This window comes from Eulemur rufifrons, chromosome 21 (genome assembly GCF_041146395.1).
Source record: "Eulemur rufifrons isolate Redbay chromosome 21, OSU_ERuf_1, whole genome shotgun sequence".
NCBI classification, from domain to species: Eukaryota; Metazoa; Chordata; class Mammalia; order Primates; family Lemuridae; genus Eulemur; species Eulemur rufifrons.
The window spans coordinates 18,209,605-18,235,857 of NC_091003.1; the positions used below are offsets into that span (position 1 = coordinate 18,209,605).

At 37.1% G+C, this 26,253-nt stretch overlaps 1 protein-coding gene across 1 annotated transcript in view; it reads left to right on the forward strand.

Moving 5' to 3' along the window:
* Positions 1-646: 646 nt before the first annotated feature.
* The window catches only part of TTC28 (tetratricopeptide repeat domain 28), a 526,655-nt gene continuing 501,048 nt past the window's right edge, over positions 647-26,253 (forward strand). Inside the window, exon 1 of the mRNA XM_069497389.1 lies at positions 647-776. Within this exon, the coding sequence (XP_069353490.1) occupies positions 702-776 (75 nt within the window). The 5' untranslated portion in view covers positions 647-701. The remainder of the gene's footprint in view (positions 777-26,253) is intronic.

The following is a 26,253-nucleotide window of genomic DNA, read 5'->3' on the forward strand; positions in this document are numbered from 1 at the left end:
AGGTTCAGATGACATCTTTGTCTGTTTTGTGTTACTATAAAGGAATACCTGAGGCTGAGTAATTTATAAGGAAAAAGGTTTATTTGGCTCAGGATTCTGATGGCTGGAAAGTTCAAGATTGGGCATCTGCCTCTGGTGAGGGCCTCATGCTGCTTCTGCTCATGACGGAAGGTGAAGGGGAGCTTCACCTTCTTGTGTAGAGAATACATGGCAAGAGGAAGCAAGAGAGAGTGGGGAGGTGCCAAGCTCTTTTTACAACTAGCTTTTGTAGGAGTTAATAGGATGAGAATTCACTCAACTCCTCCTTCCCAAGGGAGGGCATTAATCTATTCATGAGGGATCCACCCCCATGACCAAAACACCTCCCATTAGGCCCCACCTCCAACATTTGGGATCAAATTTTAACATGAGATTTGGAGGGGACAAACATCCTAACCATAACAGAGGAGGAACCCATATGGATTATCTGAACTTTGACAAAGTCTCTTTGTTTGTAGATTCCTCTCTTTGGTGCTAAGACTATTGGCCAGAGAAGTCCTGATGGACCAGTACTGAGCAAAGCTGAATTTGTTGAAAAAGTTCGTCAGAGTAACCAGGCCTGTCATGATGGAGATTTCCACACAGCTATTGTTCTGTATAATGAAGCCCTTGCTGTTGACCCTCAGAACTGCATCTTATACAGCAATAGATCTGCAGCCTACATGAAAATCCAGCAGTATGACAAGGCACTGGATGATGCAATTAAAGCCCGACTTCTCAATCCCAAATGGCCAAAGGTAGAAATTTTATTTACTTTCACAGAATCTTCTGGGCTGGCTTCTTATTTTAATGTAATATTTTATTGATTTAGTGCAGTTATGAATATTTTAATAATCTATACTTTGGCAAAATGTAGATTGACTTCATTGAGTTGGAACACTAGGGGAATGGCTTCCTTTTCTATGTTGTAGAAGTGTGCTTTCTCTGTTCAAGTTTGATTATTTTCCTGTATGTTTGAGATTTGAATTTTTTTCTTTTCACTCAGCCTCTTGATAGGATACATTCTAGTTATTTATATAGGTTGTGGACATCTTGTTTTGAACAGATGTTTTACATGAGGTATGGTGATCATGTTTCTTTCCTTCAATTTAAGATAATTAATTCCCTGTCAATGACTTTTTTTTTTTTTCAGAATGATTTTTTTTCAGGGAAATTTCTTGTTTTTTCTAATAAATCATTGTAATTATCTGTATTCCCTTGAATAGTGCAAGACTTCGGTTATTACCTTTGTTTTGTATGCACTTTATTTTCAGTGTGCCTACTCCCAGCCTAACCCTTAGTTTATTTTATAAACAATTTCTTAAGATGTGACTAAAGCTGGTGGGGAAGGTTGGAGGGAGGAAATGGGGAGATGCAGGTCAGAGGATACAAAGTTGCAGATATGTAGGATGAATAAGTCTAGAAATCTGATGTACAGTTTGAGAACTACAGTTAATAATACTGTATTGTATTTGGGATAATTGCTAAGAGAGTAGATTTTATTTTTTTTTTTTTTTTTTTTTTTTGTTGAGACAGAGTCTCACTTTGTTGCCCAGGCTAGAGTGAGTGCCGTGGCGTCAGCTTAGCTCACAGCAACCTCAAACTCCTGGGCTCAAGCGATCCTACTGCCTCAGCCTCCCGAGTAGCTGGGACTACAGGCATGCGCCACTATGCCCGGCTAATTTTTTCTATATAGATTTTTAGGTGTCCATATAATGTCTTTCTATTTTTAGTAGAGACGGGGTCTCACTCAGGCTGGTCTCGAACTCCTGACCTTGAGCAATCCACCCGCCTCGGCCTCCCAGAGTGCTAGGATTACAGGCGTGAGCCACCGCGCCCAGCCGAGAGTAGATTTTAGATGCTCTTACAACACACAGACACAGAAAGGGTTACAATGTGAGATGATGGATATGTTAATTTGCGTGACTACAGTTACCATTTCACTGTGTATAAGTATATAAAAACATCATGTTGTACACTTTAAATATATACCAAAAAAAAGATGTGACTGAAGTGTTTGAGATATTTTCTATAGAACCACGAAGCCATTTGATCCCATGCTTAGCTTTCTGTTGGGTTAACAAAGATAATGGATATTTCCTAGAGATTTAAAATAGGTTCTTACTATCTTATTAATAATATATCATGATACTTTATCCTTTGACTCGGGGGGATCTTTTTTGGCCTCATTTAGTAGAATTTCCAGTATTGCTGCTGCCTCGTAAAGTGTTTACTATTCTGTAATTCCCTAAAGGATTTCTTTTATTACCATGATTATTATAAATGAAACAAAAACTGTTTAGAAATATTGTATATGACACCATTTGGGAGTTAGAATGCTGTTTTCAAAGGGCACACCTAGGTTCACTTTCCTGCTCCTCTATTTTTTTTTTTTTTTTTTTAAGGCATGGAGTCTTACTCTGTCACCCAGGCTGGAGTGTAGTGGCATGATCATAGCTCACTGCAGCCACTTGTGGGCTCAAGTGATCTTTCTGTCTCAGCCTCCCAAGTAGCTAGGACTACAGGCAGATACCACCACACTTAGCGAAGTTTGTTTTTTTCCAGAGAGACAAGGTCTTGCTATGTTGCTCATGCTGCTCTTGAACTCTTGGCCTCAAGCTATCCTCTCACCTCAGTCTCCCAAAGTGCTGGGGTTATAGATGTTAAGCTACCATGCCCAGCCCTTACTCCTCTATTAATGACAGTATGGCTTTGAGTAAATCTCTTTACCTCTCTGACGTTAAGAAAAATGGGTATAATAATACCTATCTTGGAAGGTTATTGTTTAAGAATTAGAGATAATTTATTACTTTTATAGAGATGTTTGGTAAGTAATAGTTATGATTGTGACATTTTTACTGAAGGTTCGGATTAGTAGATTATTCTAGCAAGACTTGGCCTCCCCTCCCACCACCTTCCACAACTGTGGTTGATGCAATCAGTGAGCCTTATAAATAGAGAGCACTTAATTTTTAATTTAAGTATCATTTCTTTTCCTTTTTTGATCCATTTGTCTCCTTTCTATATTTGTGAACATCTTTAAACTTTTTTTCATTTTTCTGTATCATTTCCACTTTCTTCCGCCACTTCTGTGACACAAAAAAATGGCTAAAAAAAGTGTACTTTTAGCCAGGTTCAGTGACTCAGTCCTGTAATCTGAGCTACTGGGGAGGCTGAAGGCAGGAGGATCGTGTGAGCCCAGGAGTTTAAGACCACCCTGGGCAACATAGTGAGACCCTATCTCTTAAAAAAATGTACTTTTACTATTATAGAAGAAAAATCAGCCTTATGGGATAATTTCTATTAAGTTTGTCTCTGCTTTTTCTCCTCATAAGTGAGGTTATTATTTCTTTAAAATGTGCATTAATATTTCAGCTCTATATGTACCTTTAAGCAAACCTAACTTGGGAACATCCATAAATATATAAAATATAGGGTTTATTATTGAAATCATAATAGGATCTTTCTAAACAGTATGGTAATGAAATTGATTGATAAATTTTTACCACTGCATAAAAATGTTTCATTTTATAAAAATTCGATTTTATACTTATTTTTCTAGGAATATACTCATTATGTAAAAGAAAGTTCTCTTATACTCTCTTGTCATAAAGATATATTTGGTGAAATTTTACCAATTCTTTTTTCTTTTAATTTTGACTTTTCTAACTCTAGCTTTTTCATTATAGTGCTTTGCCTTTATAAAGTCTTTCTCTGAAACGTTATTGTTATCTAGTTTGATATGGGAAAAGCTACCTTCCAATTTCTGTCTTTCTCCTTAAGTATTAATTTTTCATGTAAAGATTCAAAGGCTCCAAGTAGATGGAGAGTTTTTTATTCATGTCTGTTTTCTCTGAATGAAAGAATGATTTTTCTGTGATACAGGTTGCAAAAGAGTATGAACAAAGCACTATGAGAATACCCCAAAAGCAATAAGTCCAGTCCTATTACTAAATTATGATACCTTATGTCCAGCTGCTTGCTAGATGGTTTTTCTTTGACTTCTTTTTATATTCGTTCTTTTTATGACCTGTTTTCTTAAATCTTTGTCTTACCCAAGATTACAAAGATTTTCTCCTATGATGTCTTCTAGAATTTTTATAGTTTTTACCTTTAGGTCTATAATTTGTTTTGAGTTAATTTTTCATATTGTGTGAGATAAGAGTCAAGGTTTATTTATTTTTTTCCTATATAGATAGCCAAAGTCCAACAACATTTGTTTAAAAGACTGTCCTTTCCCCGTTGAATTATATTGGCACCTTTGTCACAAATCATTTGATCATGTAAGTATGGAGCTATTACTGGATTCTCTATTTCATTGATCTATATGTCCTCCTTTCTTTTCTTTCCTTTCCTTTTTTTTTTTTTTTTTTAAAGAGACAAAGTCTCCCTCTTGCTCATGCTGGAGTGTAATGGCATAATCACAGCTCACTGCAGCTTTGACCTCCTGGCTCAAGCAGTCCTCTCACCTCCCACTCAGCTTCCTGAGTAGCTGGGACTACAGGTGTGTGCCACCACACCCAGCTAATTTTATTTTTTTGAGAGATGGGGTCTCACTATGTTGCCCATCCCAGGCTGGTCTCAAACTCCCAGCCTCAAGTGATCCACCTACCTTGGCCTCCCAAAGTGCTGGGATTACAGGCATGAGCCACCGTGCCTGGCCTAAGTGTCTACTTTTATACCCTAACCATAATGTCTTAATTATTGTAGATTTATAGTAAGTCTGACATCAGATATTGTAAATCCCCCAACCTTGTTCTTCTTTCTATAGGTTGTTTTTGCTACTCTGTGTCTTTGCATTTCTATGTAAGGTATAGAATCAGCCTATCAATTTCTTCAAAAAACTTTCCTGGATGTTAATGAGATTGCATTACATTTTTAGACCAATTTGGAGAGAATGCCATCTTAACATTATTGAGTTTTGATAATCCATCAATGTGGTATATCTCTTCATTTATTTAGGCCTTCTTTTATTTTCCTTTGCAACTTTTTGTAGTTTTCAATGTTCAGGTCTTACACATCTTTTGTTACATTTATTCCTGTATATTTTGTTTTTTTCATTCTCTAAGGTCCATGTGTAAAAAAAAAAAAGAAAAAATATTTTGTTTTTTGATGCTATTATAAATGGATTAATTTTTTTCATTTTCTAATTCATTGAGTATCTCTAGAAATACGATGTAGTTTTGTAGTTTGTGTTGTGTAAAGTAACTCTGTTAAACTCTTAAGTTCTAGTAGGGGTTTTTTGCAGATTCCTTAGGATTTTCTGTGCACATGATCATGTTGTCTGCAAGTAATCACAGTTCTATTTCTTCCTTTCTTTTGGTGTATGCCCTTTCTTTCTTTCTTTTCTTTCTTCTCACTCTTTCTTTCCCTCTTTCTCTCTTTCCCCTCCCTCCCTCCCTTTCTTCCTTCCTTTCTCTCCTCCCTCCTTCCTCCCCTCCCCTCCCTCTTTCCTCTCCTCCCCTCCCTCCTTCCTCCCCTCCATTCCCCTCCCCTTTGCCTTTGCCTTTCCCTTTCCCTTCTCCTCCCTTCCCCTCTCCTCCATCTTTACCTGCACTTTTCTCTGTGGGAAAGTTTTAATTATAAATTCAATTTCTTTGATTTTTATAGAGCTATTCAAGTTTTCTTATTCCTTTTGGATCAGTTTTGGTAACTGTTTCTCTCAGTTAATTTTTTATTTAATCTAGGTTGTCAAATTTATTGGCATAAAGTTGTTACTAATATTGCCTTATTATCCTTTTTAATATCTGAAGGATCTGTAGTGATGTTCTTTCTTTTATTCCTGATCTTGTTAATTTGTGTCTTCTCTTTTATCAGTCTACCTATAAATTCTGTTCATCTTTCTAGACCATCAGTTATTAGTCTCATTTATTTTCTGTATTGCTGTGCATTTTCTCTTTTGCTGATTTCTGCTCTTTATTCTTTCTTTCTTTCTACTTATTTTGCGTTTAATTTGCTCTCTTTTTCAATTCTGAAGATGGGAACAAAGGCCATTGACTTTATTTTTTATTTTATTTATTTATTTATTTATTTTTTGAGACAGAGTCTCACTTTGTTGCCCAGGCTAGAGTGAGTGCCGTGACGTCAGCCTAGCTCACAGCAACCTCAAACTCCTGGGCTCAAGCGATCCTCCTGCCTCAGCCTCCCGAGTAGCTGGGACTACAGGCATGCGCCACTATGCCCGGCTAATTTTTCTATATATATATTTTTAGTTGTCCATATAATTTCTTTCTATTTTTAGTAGAGACGAGGTCTCGCTCTTGCTCAGGCTGGTCTCGAACTCCTGACCTTGAGCGATCCACCCGCCTCGGCCTCCCAGAGTGCTAGGATTACAGGCGTGAGCCACTGCGCCCGGCCGCCATTGACTTTAGATCTTTCTTTTTTAAATAATATGAGCATTTAAAGCTGAACATTTCTCTCCCAGTACTGTTTTTGCTGCATCTCATGAATTTTGACATGTATTTTCATTATCATTAAGTTCAGAATATTTTCTAATTTTCTTTGTTAGTACATCTTTGATCCATGGATTATTGAGAAGTTTGTTGTTTAATTTCCAAATATTTATGTTTTCTTAGTTATCTTATTGTTGATTTCTAATTTAATTCCATTGTAGTCAAAGAACATACTCTTGATGCTATTAATGCTTTTAAATGTACTGGGACTAGTTTCATGGAGCAGCATATGGCTTTTCCTGGTTCATCTACCATGAGCACTTGGAAAGAACATGTATTCTGCAGTTGTGGGGTGTAGTCCTATAGATATCAATTAAGTCCAGGTGGTTGATTGTGTTGCTCGTATCATCTATGTCTTTGCTGACTTTTTAAATCTAGTTATTCTTTCAGTTGCTGGCATTAAGAACTTAAAATCTCCAGCTAAGATTTTGGAATGGTCTATCCCTTTAATATTGTCAAGTTTTGCTTCATGTATTTTGAAGCTCTATTATTAACATATAACATACTGTTTGTCTGCTTGATGAACTGATCCTTTCATCACCATGTGATGATTTGTTTACCTCTAGTAGTAATTTTTGTCTTAAAATCTATTTTGTCTAGGCCAGGAGCTGTGGCACGTACCTGTAGTCCCAGCTACTCAGGAGGCTGAGATGGGAGGATCACTTGAGCCTAGTTGTGGGAGTCCAGTCTGGGCAACATAGTGAGACCCCATCTCAAAAAAAAATATCTATTTTGTCTGATATTAATATAGGCACTCTAGCTTTTTTCTACTTATTCTGTGTTATGTATCTTTCTCTTTCCATATATTTTCAACTTTTTTATGCCTTTACATCTAAAATTTATCTCTTTTGGACAGCATACAGTTGTGTCTTGCTTTTTCAATCAGTTTTGTCAATTTCTGCCTTTTAATTGGAATTTCTGTTCATTAACAATACAGTTATTGATGCTGTTGATTTTGTATCTGCCATTTTATTATTTTTTTTGCCTTCTCTATTTTTTGTTCTTCAGTTAGTCTTTTCCTGCTATTTATTGGTTTATCTGAATACTTTTCAGAGTTGATTTTTTTTTCTCTTGAGAAAGTTTTCCATTGTTGTTGATGTCGTTTGGCAGGTAATTATCTTGGTTAGAATAAATTCTGTTTCTTGAGTGGCAGCTCTGGTATCAGTTCAGATGTTTTGTTTTTTGTTGAACTGCTTTGAATTTGCGTGTATATGTGACTCAGGGGTTATCTAAAGGTTTGGGTAGACAGAAGTTTTTTATTTTTTGGGGAAGAACTTGAGTATCCTTTTTATGTCTCCCTTCCTTCGGGAGTCTTCTTCCCTCTTCGCCAGAGGCCAAGGTTTCCTGGGCTTCATTACTCTTCTGGTTCCCCAGGCCAGAAAGACTGTTTTTCTCCACCAGTGTTTCTGTTCCCGTCACCATCCTGACTGTACTTGACCCTTGAACCTTGAAAATGGAAACTCACTTCACAGCTCTCTTTTTCCAGAATCTGCCTGTTTTTCTTCACTTTCAAGTGCTTTCAGGTAGCTCTTTTTATATTATGTCTAGATTTTATAGTTGTTTTCTCTGTGTGGGTGAGTCCAGTAGGATCCCGCACAATCATTACTGGAAGTGAAAGTGATACCTTTTCAGTGGTCTAAGCTTCCTCACCATCAGCGGATCTCCAACAAACTCATCTTGCCTCTTTGACCAGGTGACTTTCTTGATGTTTTGAGTTCCCTCACTGTGGTCATTGCTTCCACTTAGCTAGTTTCATACATTTAGGATATTTATCTTTTTCTTTTTTTAATTTTTTGCATCAAATTGGTCAATGATTCCTCTATACTCTTTCTTAAATGTATTCCACATATATCTTCTCAGTGTACTTCCATCTTTGGAGATAAAAATGTTCCTTTCCTCTGCATATAGGGAAGGCACTTCTTACATGGCCTTATGACCTGCTTAGAGAGTTCTTCCCGCATCTACCATTTCTTAAATTCCTGTAGCTTAAAATATTTAGCATGCCAAGGTATCACTACCGTAAGATAAAACCATCAAAGCAAACTGTCATTTCTTTTCCTGTTATGGATTTCATTACCAGAACAATTGCTACTACCAGTTTATCTTTGGGAATAAATTGTTTATTGTTATCAACATAGGCCATTATTTCATATGCTTTAAACACGTGATCTTATGACAGGTTTATAATTTGTATGCATTTAAGTCTATGTTCAGGTCTTTATGGTAAATCTATACATTGCACTCACATACATATATATAAATGTTTTAAATTACAAAAGTAACTCAGTTATTTTTGGAAAAATTTTAAACAATAAAAATTTTATTTCTCTATTGTCTTCTAATCACCCCATTCCCCATTCCAGTCCCTAGAGTTAACTATTTTTATGCAGTTTGAACATCTTTTGAGACCTTTTGCAAAATATCTATAACTACACATGTATGTGCACGTGCACTCACAAACATACCCCTACATAATTTCTTTTCTTTTCTTCTTTTCTTTTCTTTTCTTTTCTTTTCTTTTCTTTTCTTTTCTTTTCTTTTCGAGACAGGATCTCACTCTGTCACCTACACTAGAGGCTAGAGTGCAGTGGTGTCATCATAGCTCACTACAGACTCCAACTCCTGGTCTGAAGTGATTTTCCTGCTTCAGCCTCCTAAGTATCTGGGACCACAGGTGCAAGCCTCCATGCCTGGCTAGTTTTTTTTATTTTTTTGTAGAGCTGAAGTCTTGCTGTTGCCCAGGCTGGTCATGAATTCCTCCCACCTCGGCCTCCCAAAGTGCTGGGATTATATACTTTTGAAAGAAAAGGGATACTTAAAAAAAATTTTAAACTGACAAATAATAATTGTGTATATTTATGAAGTACAATAATGTTTTGATCTATATATACACTTCATAGATTCAATCAAGCTAATTAGCATATTGATCACCTTTCAAATTTATTTTTTTGTGGTGAGAACATTAAAAATCTATTTTAGCAGTTTTCAAATAAACAGTACACTTTTTTTTTGAGACAGAATCTCATTCTGTCACCCTGGGTACAGTACAGTGGTGTAATCATAGCTCACTGAAACCTCAAACTCTTAGGCTCAAGTGATCCTCCTGCCTCAGCCTCCTGAGTAGCTGGGACTACAGGTACGCACCACCGTGCCCAGCTCATTTTTTCTACTTTTTGGTAGAGTGGTGGGGGGGGGTCTCAGTCTCACACTTGCTCAGGCTGGTCTTGAGCTCCTGACCTCAAGTGATCCTCCCGCCTCGGCCTCCCAGAGTGCTAGAATTACAGGAATAAACCACTCCACCTGGCCAAACAATACATTTTTATTAACTATGGTCACCATGCAGTGCAACAGATCACTAAAACATTCTTCCAATCTAACTGAAACTTTGTACCCTTTGATCAACATCTTCCTAAAAACAAATACTTTTTATTTTTTATTTTACTTTACTTTTATTATTTTTCTTTTTAGAGACAGGGACTCGCTCTTGTCTCTCAGGCTAGAGTACATTGGTGTGATCATGTCTCACTGCAGCCTCAAATTCCTTGGCTCAAGTGATCCTCCTGACTCAGCCTCCTGAGTAGCTGGGACTACAAGTACATGCCACCACGCCTGGCTATTTTTTTTTCTTTTTTGTAGAGACAGGATCTCACTATGTTGCCCAGGCTGGCTTCAAACTCCTGGCCTCCAGTGATCCTCCCACCTCAGCCTCCCAAAGTGCTGAGATTACAGGCCTGAGGCACTATACCCAGCCTCAAGGATGACCTTCCCCAGTAGGAGAGGATGGTTTTTTGATGGAGGGTATGCAAGTAGCTGTACTCCTTGCTAGAACCTCCAAATAAGCTCTCATCTCTAATTATAGATTTTTATCTTCTTTGTAAGTAAAAACTCAAAATATTAAATTGGTATATTCATAATATGGGATATGATGTAGCTATTAAAAGTAATTAGATGTTTTCAGATATATATCTACCTCTGGGGAAAAAAGAAAAGAAACAAAGTAATTAGGTCTATAAATTGCCAGAGAAAAATGAACACATTGCAAGTCTCACATTAAAAAATATTCCAGCCAACCACAGTGGCTCATGCCTGTAATTGCAGCACTCTGAGAAGCCAAGTCAAAAATTAGCTGGATGTGGTGGCATACCTGTAGTCCCAGCTACTTGGGAGGCTGAGGCAAGAGGATTGCTTGAGTCCAGGAGTTTGAGGTTGCTGTGAGCTATGATTATGCCACTGTACTCTAGCCTGAGCAAGAGAGTGAGACTCTGTCTTGCAAAAAAATAAAAGTGGTTGAAAGGTTTCTGTCTTCTCTTGGATACATGTAAGAAGACACAAAGTAGTGTTTGTGTCTTTATTATTCAAGAAAAGACTACAAACAAAAGTATGTTTTCTAGTTATCACCATTTGATTGGTATAAATAGCTTTTCTACTTGGTGTTGAAATGAGTCTCTCTTAAGCCCACACATCATTGTTTACTTATTTGTACACTTAGTTTTTATTTTATTATTGCTGATCTAAGAGGAGAATTACAATTTTGGCTAAGAGGGATTTTTTTCTCATAAATGTCAGCCTAAAGCAATGTTGGATTCCACAGCATCTCCTTGGAAACTAGCCTTTTGTGGAATAGAAACAACTACTTTAAGATGGACGCTGTCTCCCTAGGAAGTGATTCAGGAAGTCTGGCAAAAAAGAAAGTCTTGCTGTGAAGGAGATTCAGGAAATAGGAACTCAGTTACTTAAGTTTTCAGATTTGTCACAATTTGTTTTAAGAATTTTCCGTCCTAATGACCAAGTTATAAACATGTGATAAATAGTAAGTTTCATTTCCAACTCCCAGATGGTATGTATTTATCACTAAGGAGTGTGGATGTATTGTTTTAAATGAAGAGAAAGTTTTGTTGTCATATATGCTTGACAATGACATTGATTAAAATGTACATAATATGCCTTGTGGGTGCTATTTAATATTTAAAAATGTATTAGGGCGTGTAACTTTTAAAGGTTTCTATTGGTCTTATCTCTTGTAATAAAAATTTGGTAGCATTTTCTATCTCAGTGAAAAGAGAAAACTATCTCGGTTCTTCCAGAATCATTTCATAGAAACTCTTTTTACTATTCTCCAAAAAGGATTTCAGATTAGAAGTTATGAAAGCAACTCCAGAAGTACTGGCAAATAAATAGTTTTTCCAAAGAAACTTTTAAAGTGATAAGATTGCTAGATGAGCAATATACTTAAATAAAATTAATCTCTTTTGGAAATTGAAGTATTACTAGTACCAGAATTGAAACATTCTCCTTATATTTGTGTTATAGCAATACTAGAAGTCGTTGAATAAATTTAGTCATTGGTTAAATTTAGTGATTTATTTTTTTCCTACAGAGATCGGCTAATATTTCTGAAGTATACTGTTTCAGTTTTGAAGAGGGATATGTAAAGCACTGTTTTTACATTATTATATTTTAAAAGTTACCTGTATATAACTTCATAGAATGTTTACATTATTACCTTTATTTGAATTCTCTGGAATGAGTACTTTATAATTTAATTTAATGGAAATATTTCTTTTTCACTAAAGTCCAGTGAGACTTTTAAGAACTAAAGTTAGAATTGCTTCACGTATTTATTTAATTTTTTCTTTTTTTTTTTTTTGAGACAGAGTCTCATTATGTTGCCCAGGCTAGAGTGCCATGGCATCAGCCTAGCTCACAGCAACCTCAAACTCCTGGGCTCAAGCAATCCTTCTGCCTCAGCCTCCTGAGTAGCTGGGACTACAGGCATGCACCACCATGCCTGGCTAATTTTTTCTGTATATTTTTAGGTCTCTAGCTAATTTCTGTCTATTTTTAGTAGAGATGGGGTCTTGCTCTTGCTTAGGCTGGTCTTGAACTCCTCAGCTTAAATGATCCTCCTGCCTTGGCCTCCCAGAGTGCTAGGATTACAGGCGTGAGCCACCACACCCGTTCGATTTTTTGAGATGTATTATACGCCACTGTCAAAGCATTTTATTTATTTTATTTTTAAACTTTTCTTTCTTTCTGGGTTTTTTTTTTTTTGTTTTTTTTTTTTGTAGAGATAGGGTCTCACTATGTTGCTCAGGCTGGTCCCGAATTCCTGAGCTCAAGCGGTCTTCCTGCCTTGGCCTCCCAGAGTGTTAGGATTACAGACATGAGCCACCACACCTGGTCTAGACATTTCTTTTAAAATATACTACACTTCATTGTCAAAGCATTTAAAATTTTATTTCTATAGTTTTTAATTTTAAATTTTGAAATAATATAAACCTTAGAGGAAAAGTGCAAGACTAGTATAAAGGACTCCTGTATGCCTTTTATCTAGATCCCCCAGTTGTTAACATTGTACATATTTGGCTTATAATTCCCTATTTATTAATATTGTTGTTTTCCAAACTATTTCAAAGTAAGCTGTGTACATGATGTCCCATCACTGTGAAATCCTTGAAAATGTAGAGAACACTCTTATGTAAAGCCACAGTATTTAGGACATTACCATTGATACAGTACTGCTATCCAATCCACAAAACTCCTTCAAATTTTAGTGATTGCTCCAATCATGTCCTTACAGACACCCTTTCCTTTCTGGTCCAGGGTCAATTACCTGGGAAAAAGTATACTAGGAGTGGCTGGTTTAGATAGAATGTAGAGTCAGGTCTGTAGTAGCTTCCCATATTATAAGTAACTTACTTTGTTTACTGGGTTTTGACCAGTCTTGGGTTCCTGATGATTATTTTCTTGGTTGGCATCTTGACCTTTGGTCACTGTAGTAATATATTCCATATCCTTTTTTTGTACTGTCAGCCTTCGCTCATACTACACAACCTGTGGTTCAGTGCAGCTAGTCTGGGCTGCTTGCCTGACTCTCCTGCTCCTAGCAGTTCCTCTCGTTGTCCTTAGTTTGATAATATGTAAGGGGTAAGTAATATTTTTGTGCCTGTGTGTACCAGGGGTACTCATGTCAGGTGCCTCCTCTGTGTAGGAGTTAGGCAGAATACACCAGAGTAGGAGTTGGCATTCAGAATAATTTCATTTGTCTCAGCCAGCATTAATGCTATGTAAAACTGAAGAAAGCTGCACACCTGCAACTGTGTGTGTGCGTGTGTGCGTGTTTAGAGTATACTCTGCTGTGAATCTTGGGTTAGGTAGAATGTACCCCTGAATTATTTTGAATTATGTTTCTGCCGATAGGCTCTATAATCTTAGTACAGTTGTCCCTCAGTATCTGTGAGGAATTGGTTCCAGGATCTCTCATGGAGAGAAAATCTGTGGATGCTCAAGTTTCTTATATAAAATGGCATAATGTTTGTATATAAGCTATACACATCCTTCTGTATACTTTAAATCATTTCTAGATTACATACAATATTTACCACAATGTAAATGCTATGTAAATAATTGTTATACTGTATTGTTTAGGGAATAATGATAAGAAAAAAGTCTGTATATGTTCAGTACAGCCACAGGGTGTTTTTGGGGGAAGGGGTTTGTTTTTAATATTTTTGATCTGCAGTTGGTTGAATCCGTGGACGCAGAATTCATGGATACAGAGGGCTGACTGTATATAATCTCCTTAGGTGGTGGCTTGTAATTTTGTGAGAGGGTGAACCAATGCCATTGTGGCCTACCATTTGGGATCAGTTGGGAAATCTTGGAATAGAACATTATAGGTAGAATATTCACTGCTCAATAATTAAACAGCTAATATAGTATGATATTGATTTGCATAAATTTCTTCTTTCTTTTTTTTTTTTTTAGACAGTCTTACTCTGTTGCCCTGGCTAGAGTGCAGTGGCATCATCGTAGCTCACTGCAACCTCAAACTGCTAGGTTCAAGCGATTCTCTTGCTTCAGGCTCCCGAGTAGTTGGGACTGCAGGCAAGTGCCACTATGCCCAGCTAATTTTTCTATTTTTAGTAGAGGTGTGGGGTTTTGCTCTTGCTCAGGCTGTTCTTGAACTCCTGACCTCAAGTAGGCCTCCTGCCCCAGCCTCCCAGAGTGTTAGAATTACAGGTGTGAGCCACTGTGTCTGGCCTGATTTGCATAAATTTCTAAAAATGGGAGGACTATTTCATATAAGTAAGTTTATTATGATTATAATCATTCAGTTGCTAAGCTTTAATGATATTTGAAAATAAACCTTTTAAGAATTGACTAGTTTCTAAACAGTAGGTCTTCCAAGGAGAAGGTAGACTAAAAGGTGGCATTAACTTCTGAATAAAAGTCATACTTTTTCTTAATGATAAAATATTAAATTGAGGCTTAAAGTCAATTTAGATAAGGAATTTAGATTATTGGAGAAGCAGTGATTTGATTTCTGGAAAGTATATTGAGAAAGTGCACTTGGCCTCGAGTACATGCAGGAAGAATCCTTTATAAATCCTATGTCCATGTTTTAAGAGCGGCAAATTGTTGAGTGAAATGCAACTTGCCTTTGGTTTTGTGAATTTTCCAGACTTGTGCGCCCTCTTGTGTTTATTCTATATTATGTGGCTTTTAGTAGTCTTGTATAGATTGATGGGTTGGTTGTTACATGGGTATTCTTTGAGGACATTATAAGTGTTCAAGTATAAAGATAAATATCCAATACATGTTACCAAATCTCATTATTAGAACAGTCTTATAACAGCTTTGTAGAACTGCACAACTGGAAAGAGTATTACATGTTCCCCTGGTTCTATTTTCTACATCTACTTTTGCATACTCTGTATCAATTTTTCTTGTATTTAATGAATGCATTAATTGAGATACATGTCCTTGAACACAAATTATTTCTAAAAAGGCTAAGCAACAAGGTTTAATTATACTATCATTTTTATATGAAGGTTCCATGGCAGTTGTAAGCTACGTTGGCTGACCAAGCTAGTAAATGCCTAGTACGTTGTAAGCCTTCAGAAATATCTGTTGAAAGGAAGAATGTGGAAGAATCAGGGCTGATGATCTTTATTTTTTTGTTGAATGAAAGACTTGAAATTAGTTGGATGGTTGCCAGATTGCTATATTCTGAGGGACAGTTTGTTACTCTGGTTCCAGATAACCTGGGGAACAAATGACTTTTAACCTTTGGGTCAGTATTTAATTGAAATACTGATCTTTATACTTCATTGTACTTACAACCATATTAAAATCTTTATAAACAGCCTTCTTCTAATTGACATGAAACTAGGGTTTCCCTTATCTGGACCCTTCATGGACTGAATTACTTTGATTTTGTGGATCCCCTCATAGTCAGATCAACCTTGGTGCTGGATTATGAGCCATTATGCCAAGCTGATAGAAGTTTAGCAAATGGTGTCCTAACTGAAGTGCTCCTTTCAAATGGGGGAGGAATTGAAAAGGTGATTCTAAAGAGTTAGTTACCAAAGGTTCAGAATTTAATAATGCCTTGCCTGCTTACTAGATAAATCCTCTTACATTTGGTTTGTATAGGCAAAATACAAGCTAAATCATACAATTTAGAAGTGGAGATAAAGGACTTGCCTTTTATCTGCCCTTATAAGACATGGCCATTCCTTTCTTTTTTAATCCTTACTAGTCGAAAGGATTTTAAATGGCCTTCTTGATTATATTCTCAAAATTAATACAACCTACCCTTTAAGGAATGAGATTCTTCATGTAAGTCCCACATAGTTTTATAACTATATGATGTCTCAGAGAAGTAGTTTTGTTCCTGATTTTAGTGTTAATTTGGGTTGTAAGAATATTGCCTGTGCTTGTGCTCTGGTAATTTTCATTGAACAAGCATTTCACTGATAGTTTTGCAATCTATCAAATCACTAATTCAAAAAGTAATAACGTTTGGAAAAAGTTACATATATTTCTCCAAAGAATTGCTGCTATGTGTTGTAAATAAGTACACCTAAAATCCTTTCCTTTCATGTATTTATTTTTAATTTTTTTAAAGACAGGGTCTCACTCTGTCACACAGGATGGAGTGCAGTGGTGCAATCACAGCTCACTGTTACCTTGAACTCCTGGGCTCAAGTGATCCTCCCACCTCAGCCTCCTAGGGTAGCTAGGACTACAGGTGTGAGCTACCATGTCTGGCTATTTTTTTTTCTTTCTCCTAAATGTTCTTGAGGATGCCTGGCTACTTATTAAAAAAAAAAAAAAATTGTAGAGATGGATCTTGCTATGTTGCTCAGCCTGGTCTCAAACTCCTGATCTCAAATGATCCTCCCACCTCAGCCTCAGAAAGTGCTGAGATCACAGGTGGGAGCTACCATGCCCTGCCATTAATCCTGTCCCTTTAATGTGGTGGGAATAAATTGTGCTTCCCTTTTGTTCTTGTTATATGTAGTATGTAGATTTATATTTTATATTTTGATTTTTTGAAAACTTTGACCTCACTTTTAGTAGATTAAAGAGAGTTTGTTTTCTTTTTCTTTTTTTTTTTTTTTTTGAGACAGAGTCTCACTCTGTTGCCCAGGCTAGAGTGGGTGCCGTGGCGTCAGCCTAGCTCACAGCAAACTCAAACTCCTGAGCTCAAAGGATCCTCCTGTCTCAGCCTCCCGAGTAGCTGGGACTACAGGCATGTGCCACCATGCCCGGCTAATTTTTTCTATATATATTTTTAGCTGTCTATATAATTTCTTTCTATTTTTAGTAGAGATGGGGTCTCACTCTTGCTCAGGCTGGTCTCGAACTCCTGAGCTCAAACGATCCGCCCACCTCGGCCTCCCAGAGTGCTAGGATTACAGGTGTGAGCCACCGCGCCCGGCCAGAGAGTTTGTTTTCTGTGCTCCAAATGGATAGAGAAAATTTTGCTGCCTTTTCATATTCAGGATGCTCTATAAATTATTTGACAAATATTTAATAAATAGGAATTGCATGCATAGCACCATGTCAACTATTTTCCTTGGTTAGAAGTAATGCATTTTTTTTTTTTTTTTTTTTTTTTTTGAGACAGAGTCTCACTCTGTTGCCCAGGCTAGAGTGAGTGCCGTGGCGTTAGCCTAGCTCACAGCAACCTCAAACTCCTGAGCTCAAGCGATCCTCCTGTCTCAGCCTCCCGAGTAGCTGGGACTACAGGCATGCACCACCATGCCCGGCTAATTTTTTCTATATATATATTTTTAGCTGTCCATATAATTTCTTTCTATTTTTAGTAGAGATGGGGTCTCGCTCTTGCTCAGGCTGGTCTCGAACTCCTGAGCTCAAACGATCCGCCCACCTCGGCCTCCCAGAGTGCTAGGATTACAGGCGTGAGCCACCGCGCCCGGCCAGAAGTAATGCATTTTTTGATTTTTTTTTTTTTTTTTTTTTTGAGACAGAGTCTCATTCTGTTGCCTGGACTAGAGTGCAGTGTCATCGTCATGGCTTACTGCAACCTCAAGCTCCTGGGCTCAAGCGATCCTCCTGCCTTAGCCTCTTGAGTAGCTGGGACTACAGGCGTGCACCACCATGCCCAGCTGATTTTTTTTCTATTTTTTTATAGAGATGGGGTCTCATTCTTAGGCTGGTTTCAAAGCATTTTTAAAATTTAGCTTTAGACAGTTTATATATATGTAGTAGTGTTTACAACTTTTATATTGCATTTACATTTATTATTTTTTCTGGGTTCAACCCTGTGAGATCAGCATGGTAGATATTTTTATTCCTGTTTCATAGATGAAGAAAACTGAGATCTGGAGGGATTATGTCTTGACTAAATGAATTGGTATATGTGGAAGTTCCTTGTAAAATATAAAAGGCTAAAAATATTATTATCTATTAAGCTATTCTCAAACTTAGGTCTTTTAATTTTAGGTCCAGTATTCATTCTACCTATGTACTATGTATTTTTCCATATAAATATATCATAGCACATTTGCTAGTTGCCGATAACCCTGCTTCTCTATATTAATTGGTGGTACTTATGGTGGATTAGAAGTAGTGCAGTGTACATTATATTTCTTAGTCACTTCTTCTGTGTTCCTGTCTACATACTAGAGGCAATTCTTAGCCCTTCCACTATACATATTTTGGTTTAGGAAATGGGGATGGAATGGTGTTTGAACAAAAACAAACTAAAAGACAGCCTCAAATGCTTGTGTACCTAGTTTCTTTTGTAGAGGCTTAGGTATTGTTACAATGTAATATTATAAGTTAAAAAATAGAAAGTGATATAGAAAGTAGAATGGTGGTTGCTAGGGGCTGGGACCAGGGAATAAATGGGGGGTTATTGTTCGGGTATAGAGTTTCAGTTTTACAGCATGAAAATGTTCTGGAAATCTTTTGCACAACAATACAAATATACTTAACACCACTCAACTAAACTCTTAATAATGGCTAATGTGGTAAATTTTGTGTTTTTCTTTTTAATGAAAATTATAAAACATATTAAAAAGGTAGAAAATACACAAAGTTTATTATAACAAATGTTCAAGAACCTGCCACCCAGAATGAGGAAATGATAATATTTTCTCTGAAGTGATTATTTGTGAGATTGAATTTAACTGAATCTTGGTGTTATGGCTTGGTATTAGCCTTGAGGCTTCCGAAGAACCTGTATCATCTTAGGTGAAATATGAACCTGACCTTAATTTCTAGGCTGTTGCTGTATTTTGTTCAGAAAATTTGGTGAAAAGTGTTCTCTCTTCTAAATGTATGCTACTTTTTCATCTGGTTTCTCTGGTAAGAGGAAGAGATTTATTTTGTTTAATGGCACTTTCATACTTTCACTGAGGAGCCTCCTCTCCAGATGTCTGTCTGGCACTCATCAGGAGCTATTTGGAGATATCTTAGGCTTTGTAAAATTAATAGGTGATTAGCATAAGATCCTAGTATAGTCATCTATAATGTATAGTGGTTTATGCAGGAGCTCTTCAATTTCTTCCAATAATGACTGTCAAAATCTCATTATTCTAACTTCTATTAAAATGTTAGTAGACACTGCTGTTTTATCCTTTAGTCTGAGGATTTAATTATAAAATAACTTTTCACTAAAAAGTAATTTATTAAAAAAGAAAAGCTCCCTAACCAATAGCATAGTAATTTTCCTAAGTATTAATTTTCCTTTTAGTGCTACCTATTAGGCAAATAGAGCAATTTAAATCAGCAAATATGTATTATGGAGCCTTAAATAACTTCCCATCTCACTTAGAATAAAATTCTTAGTATGGCCCAAGAAAACTCTGTTCTGACCTCTGCCCCACTCTCTGATTTCATCTTTTATACTAACCGCTTTCTCTACTATACTCTAACCACAGTCTTTTTTTTTTTGTTCAGTTCTTTAAACGTTTGCATTTCTTCCCCACTTTGGACCTTTTATACTTGCGACCTGGAATTGTCGTTTCCTCAAGTGGTTATGACTGGTTCTTTCTTAGATTCAGATATCAGTTTGAATATCATTGCCTAATCTAATATAACCACTTAGTCATCTTTAGTCACATCACTCTATTCGAATATTCTCTCTCTTGCTCTTCTTACTATCTGATTGTTTGGGTGTTTTTTGTTTGTTATCTGCCTTCCTTCGTAGAATGTATGCCCCATAAGAATAGTGAGCTTGGCTTTCTTTTTTTTTTTTTTTTTTTTTTTTGTTGAGACAGAGTCTCACTTTGTTGCCCAGGCTAGAGTGAGTGCCGTGGCGCCAGCTTAGCTCACAGCAACCTCAGACTCCTCGGCTTAAGCGATCCTACTGCCTCAGCCTCCCGAGTAGCTGGGACTACAGGCATGCGCCACCATGCCCGACTAATTTTTTCTATATAGATTTTTAGTTGTCCATATGATGTCTTTCTATTTTTAGTAGAGACGGGGTCTCGCTCAGGCTGGTCTCGAACTCCTGACCTTGAGCGATCCACCCGCCTCGGCCTCCCAGAGTGCTAGGATTACAGGCGTGAGCCACCGCGCCCGGCCTGAGCTTGGCTTTCTTACTCACTACTGTATCTCCTGTGTGTAGAACAGTGAATGTATGTAGCAGATGCTTAATAGTTTGTTGAACAAATGACTGAATGATTCATTGTTATGTCTTACTATGTGCTAGACACTGTGCAAAGTCTTCTAGAGGAACAGAGTTTAGTCAGAGAGACTGACAATCCAATAACTGTAATACAAAATTGTTAAGTCTTATAAAATGCTATGGGGCCACAGATGAGAGTAATTAATTTCTCCTAGAGGTAGGTCAGGGGGTAGTAGAGATAAGTTAATGTATTAGTGCTTCATATTTTACATTAAACCATCTTCCTGAGGCACTTTGCTGATTAGATACTGACCAGTTCTTGAATTTCTAATACTTCACTTAACCTTGCTATTTACTTTTCCGTAAAAAGATGGTGGTAATATTGACCTCAAGAATGTTGTAAGGATTAATCATTTAATGTTGACTAAGTGCTTTGAGAATGCAAAATGCTATATAAGCCCTTATGTTCTTAATCATTTTAACAACCACTTTCTATAATTAAGTTTTATTATGTATTTAGTTCTTGATTATTCAGATAGAAATGAATACAACACTTAAAAAGAAATTATTTAGGAAAGACCTACTTGTTATTAAAAGGCCTATATGGACCTTTTACATTGTATTATTAGTAGAAAATAATGTGTATTTTCTATTTATTATAGTATTATTTCTCAGCAGAGTAGTAATGTACTATAACCCCCAGGAGGCAGTAGTATACCAAGAAGATTGTGTGCTTAGGCATGCTAAACAGCAGGGCAAATCTGTTAGTGATTAGTGACTTGATTTAACATGCAGGGGCTTCCCTTCTTATTGATCAGAGAGTGAAGATTTCAGGAGATATTTTAACTTTCCTTTTCCTATAGCATTATATTATCTTGTGTTTAAGTGTTTTTTCTTCCTCAAAGAGAGGATCCTGTCTATTTCAGTACTTGGAGTATAATGATATCTAGGGATTGTTATATACACAGGACTACCTCACTTTTATTCTATATTATACTATGCTACACTATAGGTTTTTTCCTGAAAGTTTATGAATATGTTTGAATTTATGTAAATTGAATCTTACTTTAAATTCATTATTGCAATGACTCTCAACCTTTTTTCCTGCGCCAATGTACTAAGGGATAAGATAAACTTAAAATCCCAACAGTGGCTTGCTGCTTCAATTATTTCCAATTTATGGCAATTTTTCCCCCAGATCTCAGAGGGTTTCATGTTACATTATCTAATTAAAGAATCCTACTTAGGAGAGTTAGGGTCAGCCATCTTTACAGAATTAGGGTTAGTGGCTGTTAAAAGAATATTATTCTTAATATTTAACCCCTGCATACCACTTATCCTTAAGGGTTTTAAAAAAAAATTAACATATTAGCAACAGCATTTTCCTAAGGCATGAAAATTTTAAAGGTTTTTAACAGTGAAGCAGTTGGGCATTAGGTTTTCTCCATGCTTGCCTAATACTCTATCCTTATTCCTATCCTGAGTATTGACTTATCACATTGTGTTATAGTTGACTGTTAGTCCTGTCTATATCCCTGGACTATTAGGTTCTTGAGGGCAGAGACTTTGTTGATGTATATGTTCCAGGCCCAGTTTGTTAGCACATAGTGAGTGCTCACAAAATGCTGTAACTGAATACTGGATTTGTGTAGACTTGAGAGATTTTAAATAAAGATACTTAGTGCAGAAACAAGAAGATACCATTTGTACGAGTTTTCTGCTGTCAAGGTGTTTGGGAGTTATTTTACACAATGCATTGAACCAGTGAAATTTTAGGAAATTCTGAGTGGGAATGCTGGTTTCAGAGCTTCCTGAAGCACAATGGACACTTAAAACTGGTTTTATTCCTTTGTAACAAAGATGTGGAGGCTGATAGGTTAGATATTATTTTTAGAAGATGGTTATGCACATTATTTCATTGATTGCTAATTCTTGGAAATTGCATGGAATTGAGAAATAACATTTTAACTGATTTCAAGATAGATGTTGAGGCTTGATTTGAATGTTTTATATTAATCTTTTTTTTGGGAAACCCATTCTGTATGTAAGGCATTCTACACTCTCTATGGAGATATGAAGGTATAAAACCATTCTTCCTTCTGTGTTACTCTATCTTTAAACCTACATGTGTATTTTCCTGATATTAATGTTAGAGTAAGCACATGTATAGTTTATGCCAGTGGTCTCCAACCTTTTTGGCACCAGGGACCGGTTTCATGGAAGACAATTTTTCCACAGACTGGGGTAGGGGAGATGGTTTCAGGATGATTCAAGTGCATTACATTTATTGTGTACTTTATTTCTATTATTATTACATTGTAATATATAATGAAATAATTATACAAACCTCTCTGCTAATGATAGTCTCTATTTGCAGCAACTCCCCAGCACTAGCATCACTGCCTCAGCTCTACCTCAGATCATCAGGCATCAGATTCTCATAAGGAGCCCACCACCTAGATCCCTCGAATGCACAGTTGACAGTAGGGTTCGAGCTACTATGAGAATGTAATGCTGGCGCTGATCTGACAAGAGGAGGAGCTCAGGCGGTGATGTGAGGGATGGGGAGTGGCTGTAAATACAGATGAAGCTTTCTCCGGCTGTTCACCCCCTGCCCTTTGGCCCAGTTCCTAAGAGGCCAGGGACTAGTGCCAGTCCACAGCCTGGGAGTTGGGGACTGCAGCCATGGAGGTTTAGGCCATGCTGTCAACTCAGGTAGCTTAAAAAGATTAGCATCATAAAACACTATTCCACTGTTTAGTTTTGGAGAGACAGTCTTTGGCTAAAGTTTGGTTGACACTTTACTTACACCTGTGTATAGTTATGATAATTATACACTCATTACTATCATCTGTACTAAGAATTGACAGCTTTGTGTTACATAGGTTAATTTTTGTTCTTTTTTGTTTTTTGTCATGAGGAATGTGAGGAAATACTTTAAAAAATACTTAAAGCTCAGCCTGAGCAAGAGCAAGACCCTGTCTCTACTAAAAAAAATTGAAAGAAATTAGCTGGACATCTAAAAATATATAGAAAAAATTAGCCGGGCATGGTGGCACATGCCTGTAGTCCAAGCAACTCAGGAGGCCAAGGCAGAAGGATTGCTTGAGCCCAGGAGTTTAAGGTTACGGTGAGCTACACTGATGCCATGGCACTCTAGCCTGAACAACAGAGTGAGACTTTGTCTCAAAAAAAAAAAAAAAAAAATACTTAAACCTCCAGGATAAGACTTCTGACTATGTTTTTAAAGACAGTTTGGCTTAGGCAATTGAGTCTACTAATTGGCTTGGTTTGGGGCAGAACCATAGGTTTGTAAAAATTGTCTTCTTTGCTGACCAGGTGGGGGTCATAAGGCCGGTTGGGTCAGTTCCTTGCTATAGGCCACTGGTCTGGGTGGCTCAGCGTTACCACTGAATGCAGGACCTGGAAGGTATCTCAGAATCTACCCTTAGGTTTCAAAAAGGTGATGTTATCTCCAGAGAAAGCTAAGAGTCTTTATGACCACCAGGTATATGGCTCCAGAGTGGCAATTATAGAGATGCAAACAGGGACAGTGGCTAATTATTATTTTTAGCTAGGCCCTTACCACAGTTCTTGCCTTGCACCCCTTTATCAATTTGTAAAGGTGGTTTCAGGGTCATCTTGGTTTTTTTTTCTTTTTAAAAATGGACCATTTCACAGATTCATTAAAATTGCTTTGAACTTTAGTTCTACTTTCTAAAGCTATAATTCTTCTAAACTTGATTTTACCCACAAACAATAAATGTACTCTCAGTAATATGTGTAGACCAAAAATTTGTAGTGGGGTATGGTCCCTTTTGAATTAAATTTATATTTCTTTTGTCTTAGGAACAAAAGACAATGATAGCTTGATGATGGCTTGAAGCTATCATTGCAAGCCTTATCATTTGTAGGGCTTGTAGGTTTTGTAATTTATTTATTAGGCTAGATTGAACAAAAAGAAATAGGGCCTCATGGCTCTTAGCAATGTTGTATTCCTTAGTTACTGGTGCCTGAGGTTTGGTTCTTTCATTCAACAGATGTTAATTAAGTGTCTGTTATATACTGAATACTGTTGGAAGCACTTGGGATACATCTGTGAACCAAAAGAAAAAGTTGCCATCAACTGAGATAGAGTTTTCTAATGAGACGAAACAGAAATAATAATCAAAATAAATATGATATATTAGAAATTGATAAGTACTGTGGGAAAAAAATTTCTCAGATCTGCCTGGTGGGAGATGGGAGTAGGGTAGGTTTAATGCAAAAGGTACTATTTGAGCAAGGGGTTAAAGGATGTGAGGAAGTTAAGCATGAAGGGTATCTGGGGGAAGGGCACTGCAGGCAGAGGGAACGGCTAAAACAAAGGCCCTTAGGCAAGAGAGTACCTGGCATATTTAAGGAAGGAGTTTCACTTGGCTGGAGCAGAGTAAGCAAAAGGGAAAGTATAAAAGGATGTTAGTTCAGAGAGTTAATGAGGACCAGGTCATGTAGATCACTGTAAGCCATGGTAAGGACTCTGTAGCTTTTACTAGGTAAATATGGAGCCATTAGAGGGTTTTGAGCAGAGAAGTGACATGAGCTGACTTTCCTTTTAAGAGGATTACTCTGGCTGCTGTGGTGAGTCTGGACTGTGGGGATCAAGGATACAGAGCACAGAGGGATGTTAGGAGGCCACTGTAACAATCCTTGTGAGAGATGATGAGAAGTAGGTCAAATTCTAGATATATTTTGAAATAGTGGCTACAGTATTTTCTGATAGTCTGGAGGAAGTCAAGGATGCTTCATAGGTGTTTTGCTTGAGCATAACCTAGATTTATCTTCAACTGAGATGGAAAAGGTTGTAGTAAAGTTAGATTGGGAAGATCAGGAGTTTAGTTTTGGACATGTTGAGTTTGAGACACCTAAAAGATATCTAAGTGAAATGTTGAGTAGGCAGTTAAATATATGAGTCTGGAGTTTGGGAGAAAGGTCTGAGCTCTAATATGAAATAAATTTGTATTTTAAACCATGATATTGGATAGAATTACGGAGGGGATGTAGACAGAAAAGAGAAGAGGTCTAAGGACTGAGTCTGGAGATGGTCTACTCTTCAGAGGACAGGACGAAGACCAACAACAAGTGAAGGAGACCGAGGAGGAGTAATAAGTGATAGGAAATAAACAAGAGAGGGTGGCACTCCAGAGGTAATAAAATCATTGGATCGATTAGGCATGAACATGGTCAAGATACTAAAAATATTTATGATATCAAAAGATGCTTTGTGACTGTCATTCCTGAAAATAGTGTGTTTAGTTTAAGTGGGTATGGAAGTTGCTGATAACTTTCTATAAATATCCCTTAATTAAAATTTAAAAAATTGCAGTTTCTGTAATTGTTTTATAAAAGTTCATTGATCCTGCTAATTCACCACATAAGCAGATATCTTGCATCATTGCTAGAAAATTTGAGACTTCTTGCAGATTTGTTCTAAAATTTTCATGGAGAATATTATGGAGGCCCCTTGTAAGATTAAAAATTGAAAGATGCCCATGGCTGAGCGCAGTGGCTCATGCCTGTAATCCTAGCACCCTGGGAGGCCGAGGCAGGAGGATCGCTTGAGCTCAGGAGTTTGAGACCAGCCTGAGCAAGAGTGAGACCCTGTTTCTACTGAAAATAGAAAAAAATTAGCCAGGCATTTTGGTCCCAGCTACTTGGGAGGCTGAGGCAAGAGGATCTCTCGAGCCCAGGAGTTTGAGGTTTCAGTGAGCTGTGATGACACCACTGCACTCTGCCCAGGGTGAAGGAGCGAGACTCTGTCTCAAAAACAAAAAAACAAAACAAAACCCCTCATGAAATGAAATAGGAAGTTGTAGGAACATTGTCAGGTTCCCTGTTATTTTTCTAGTTCAACTA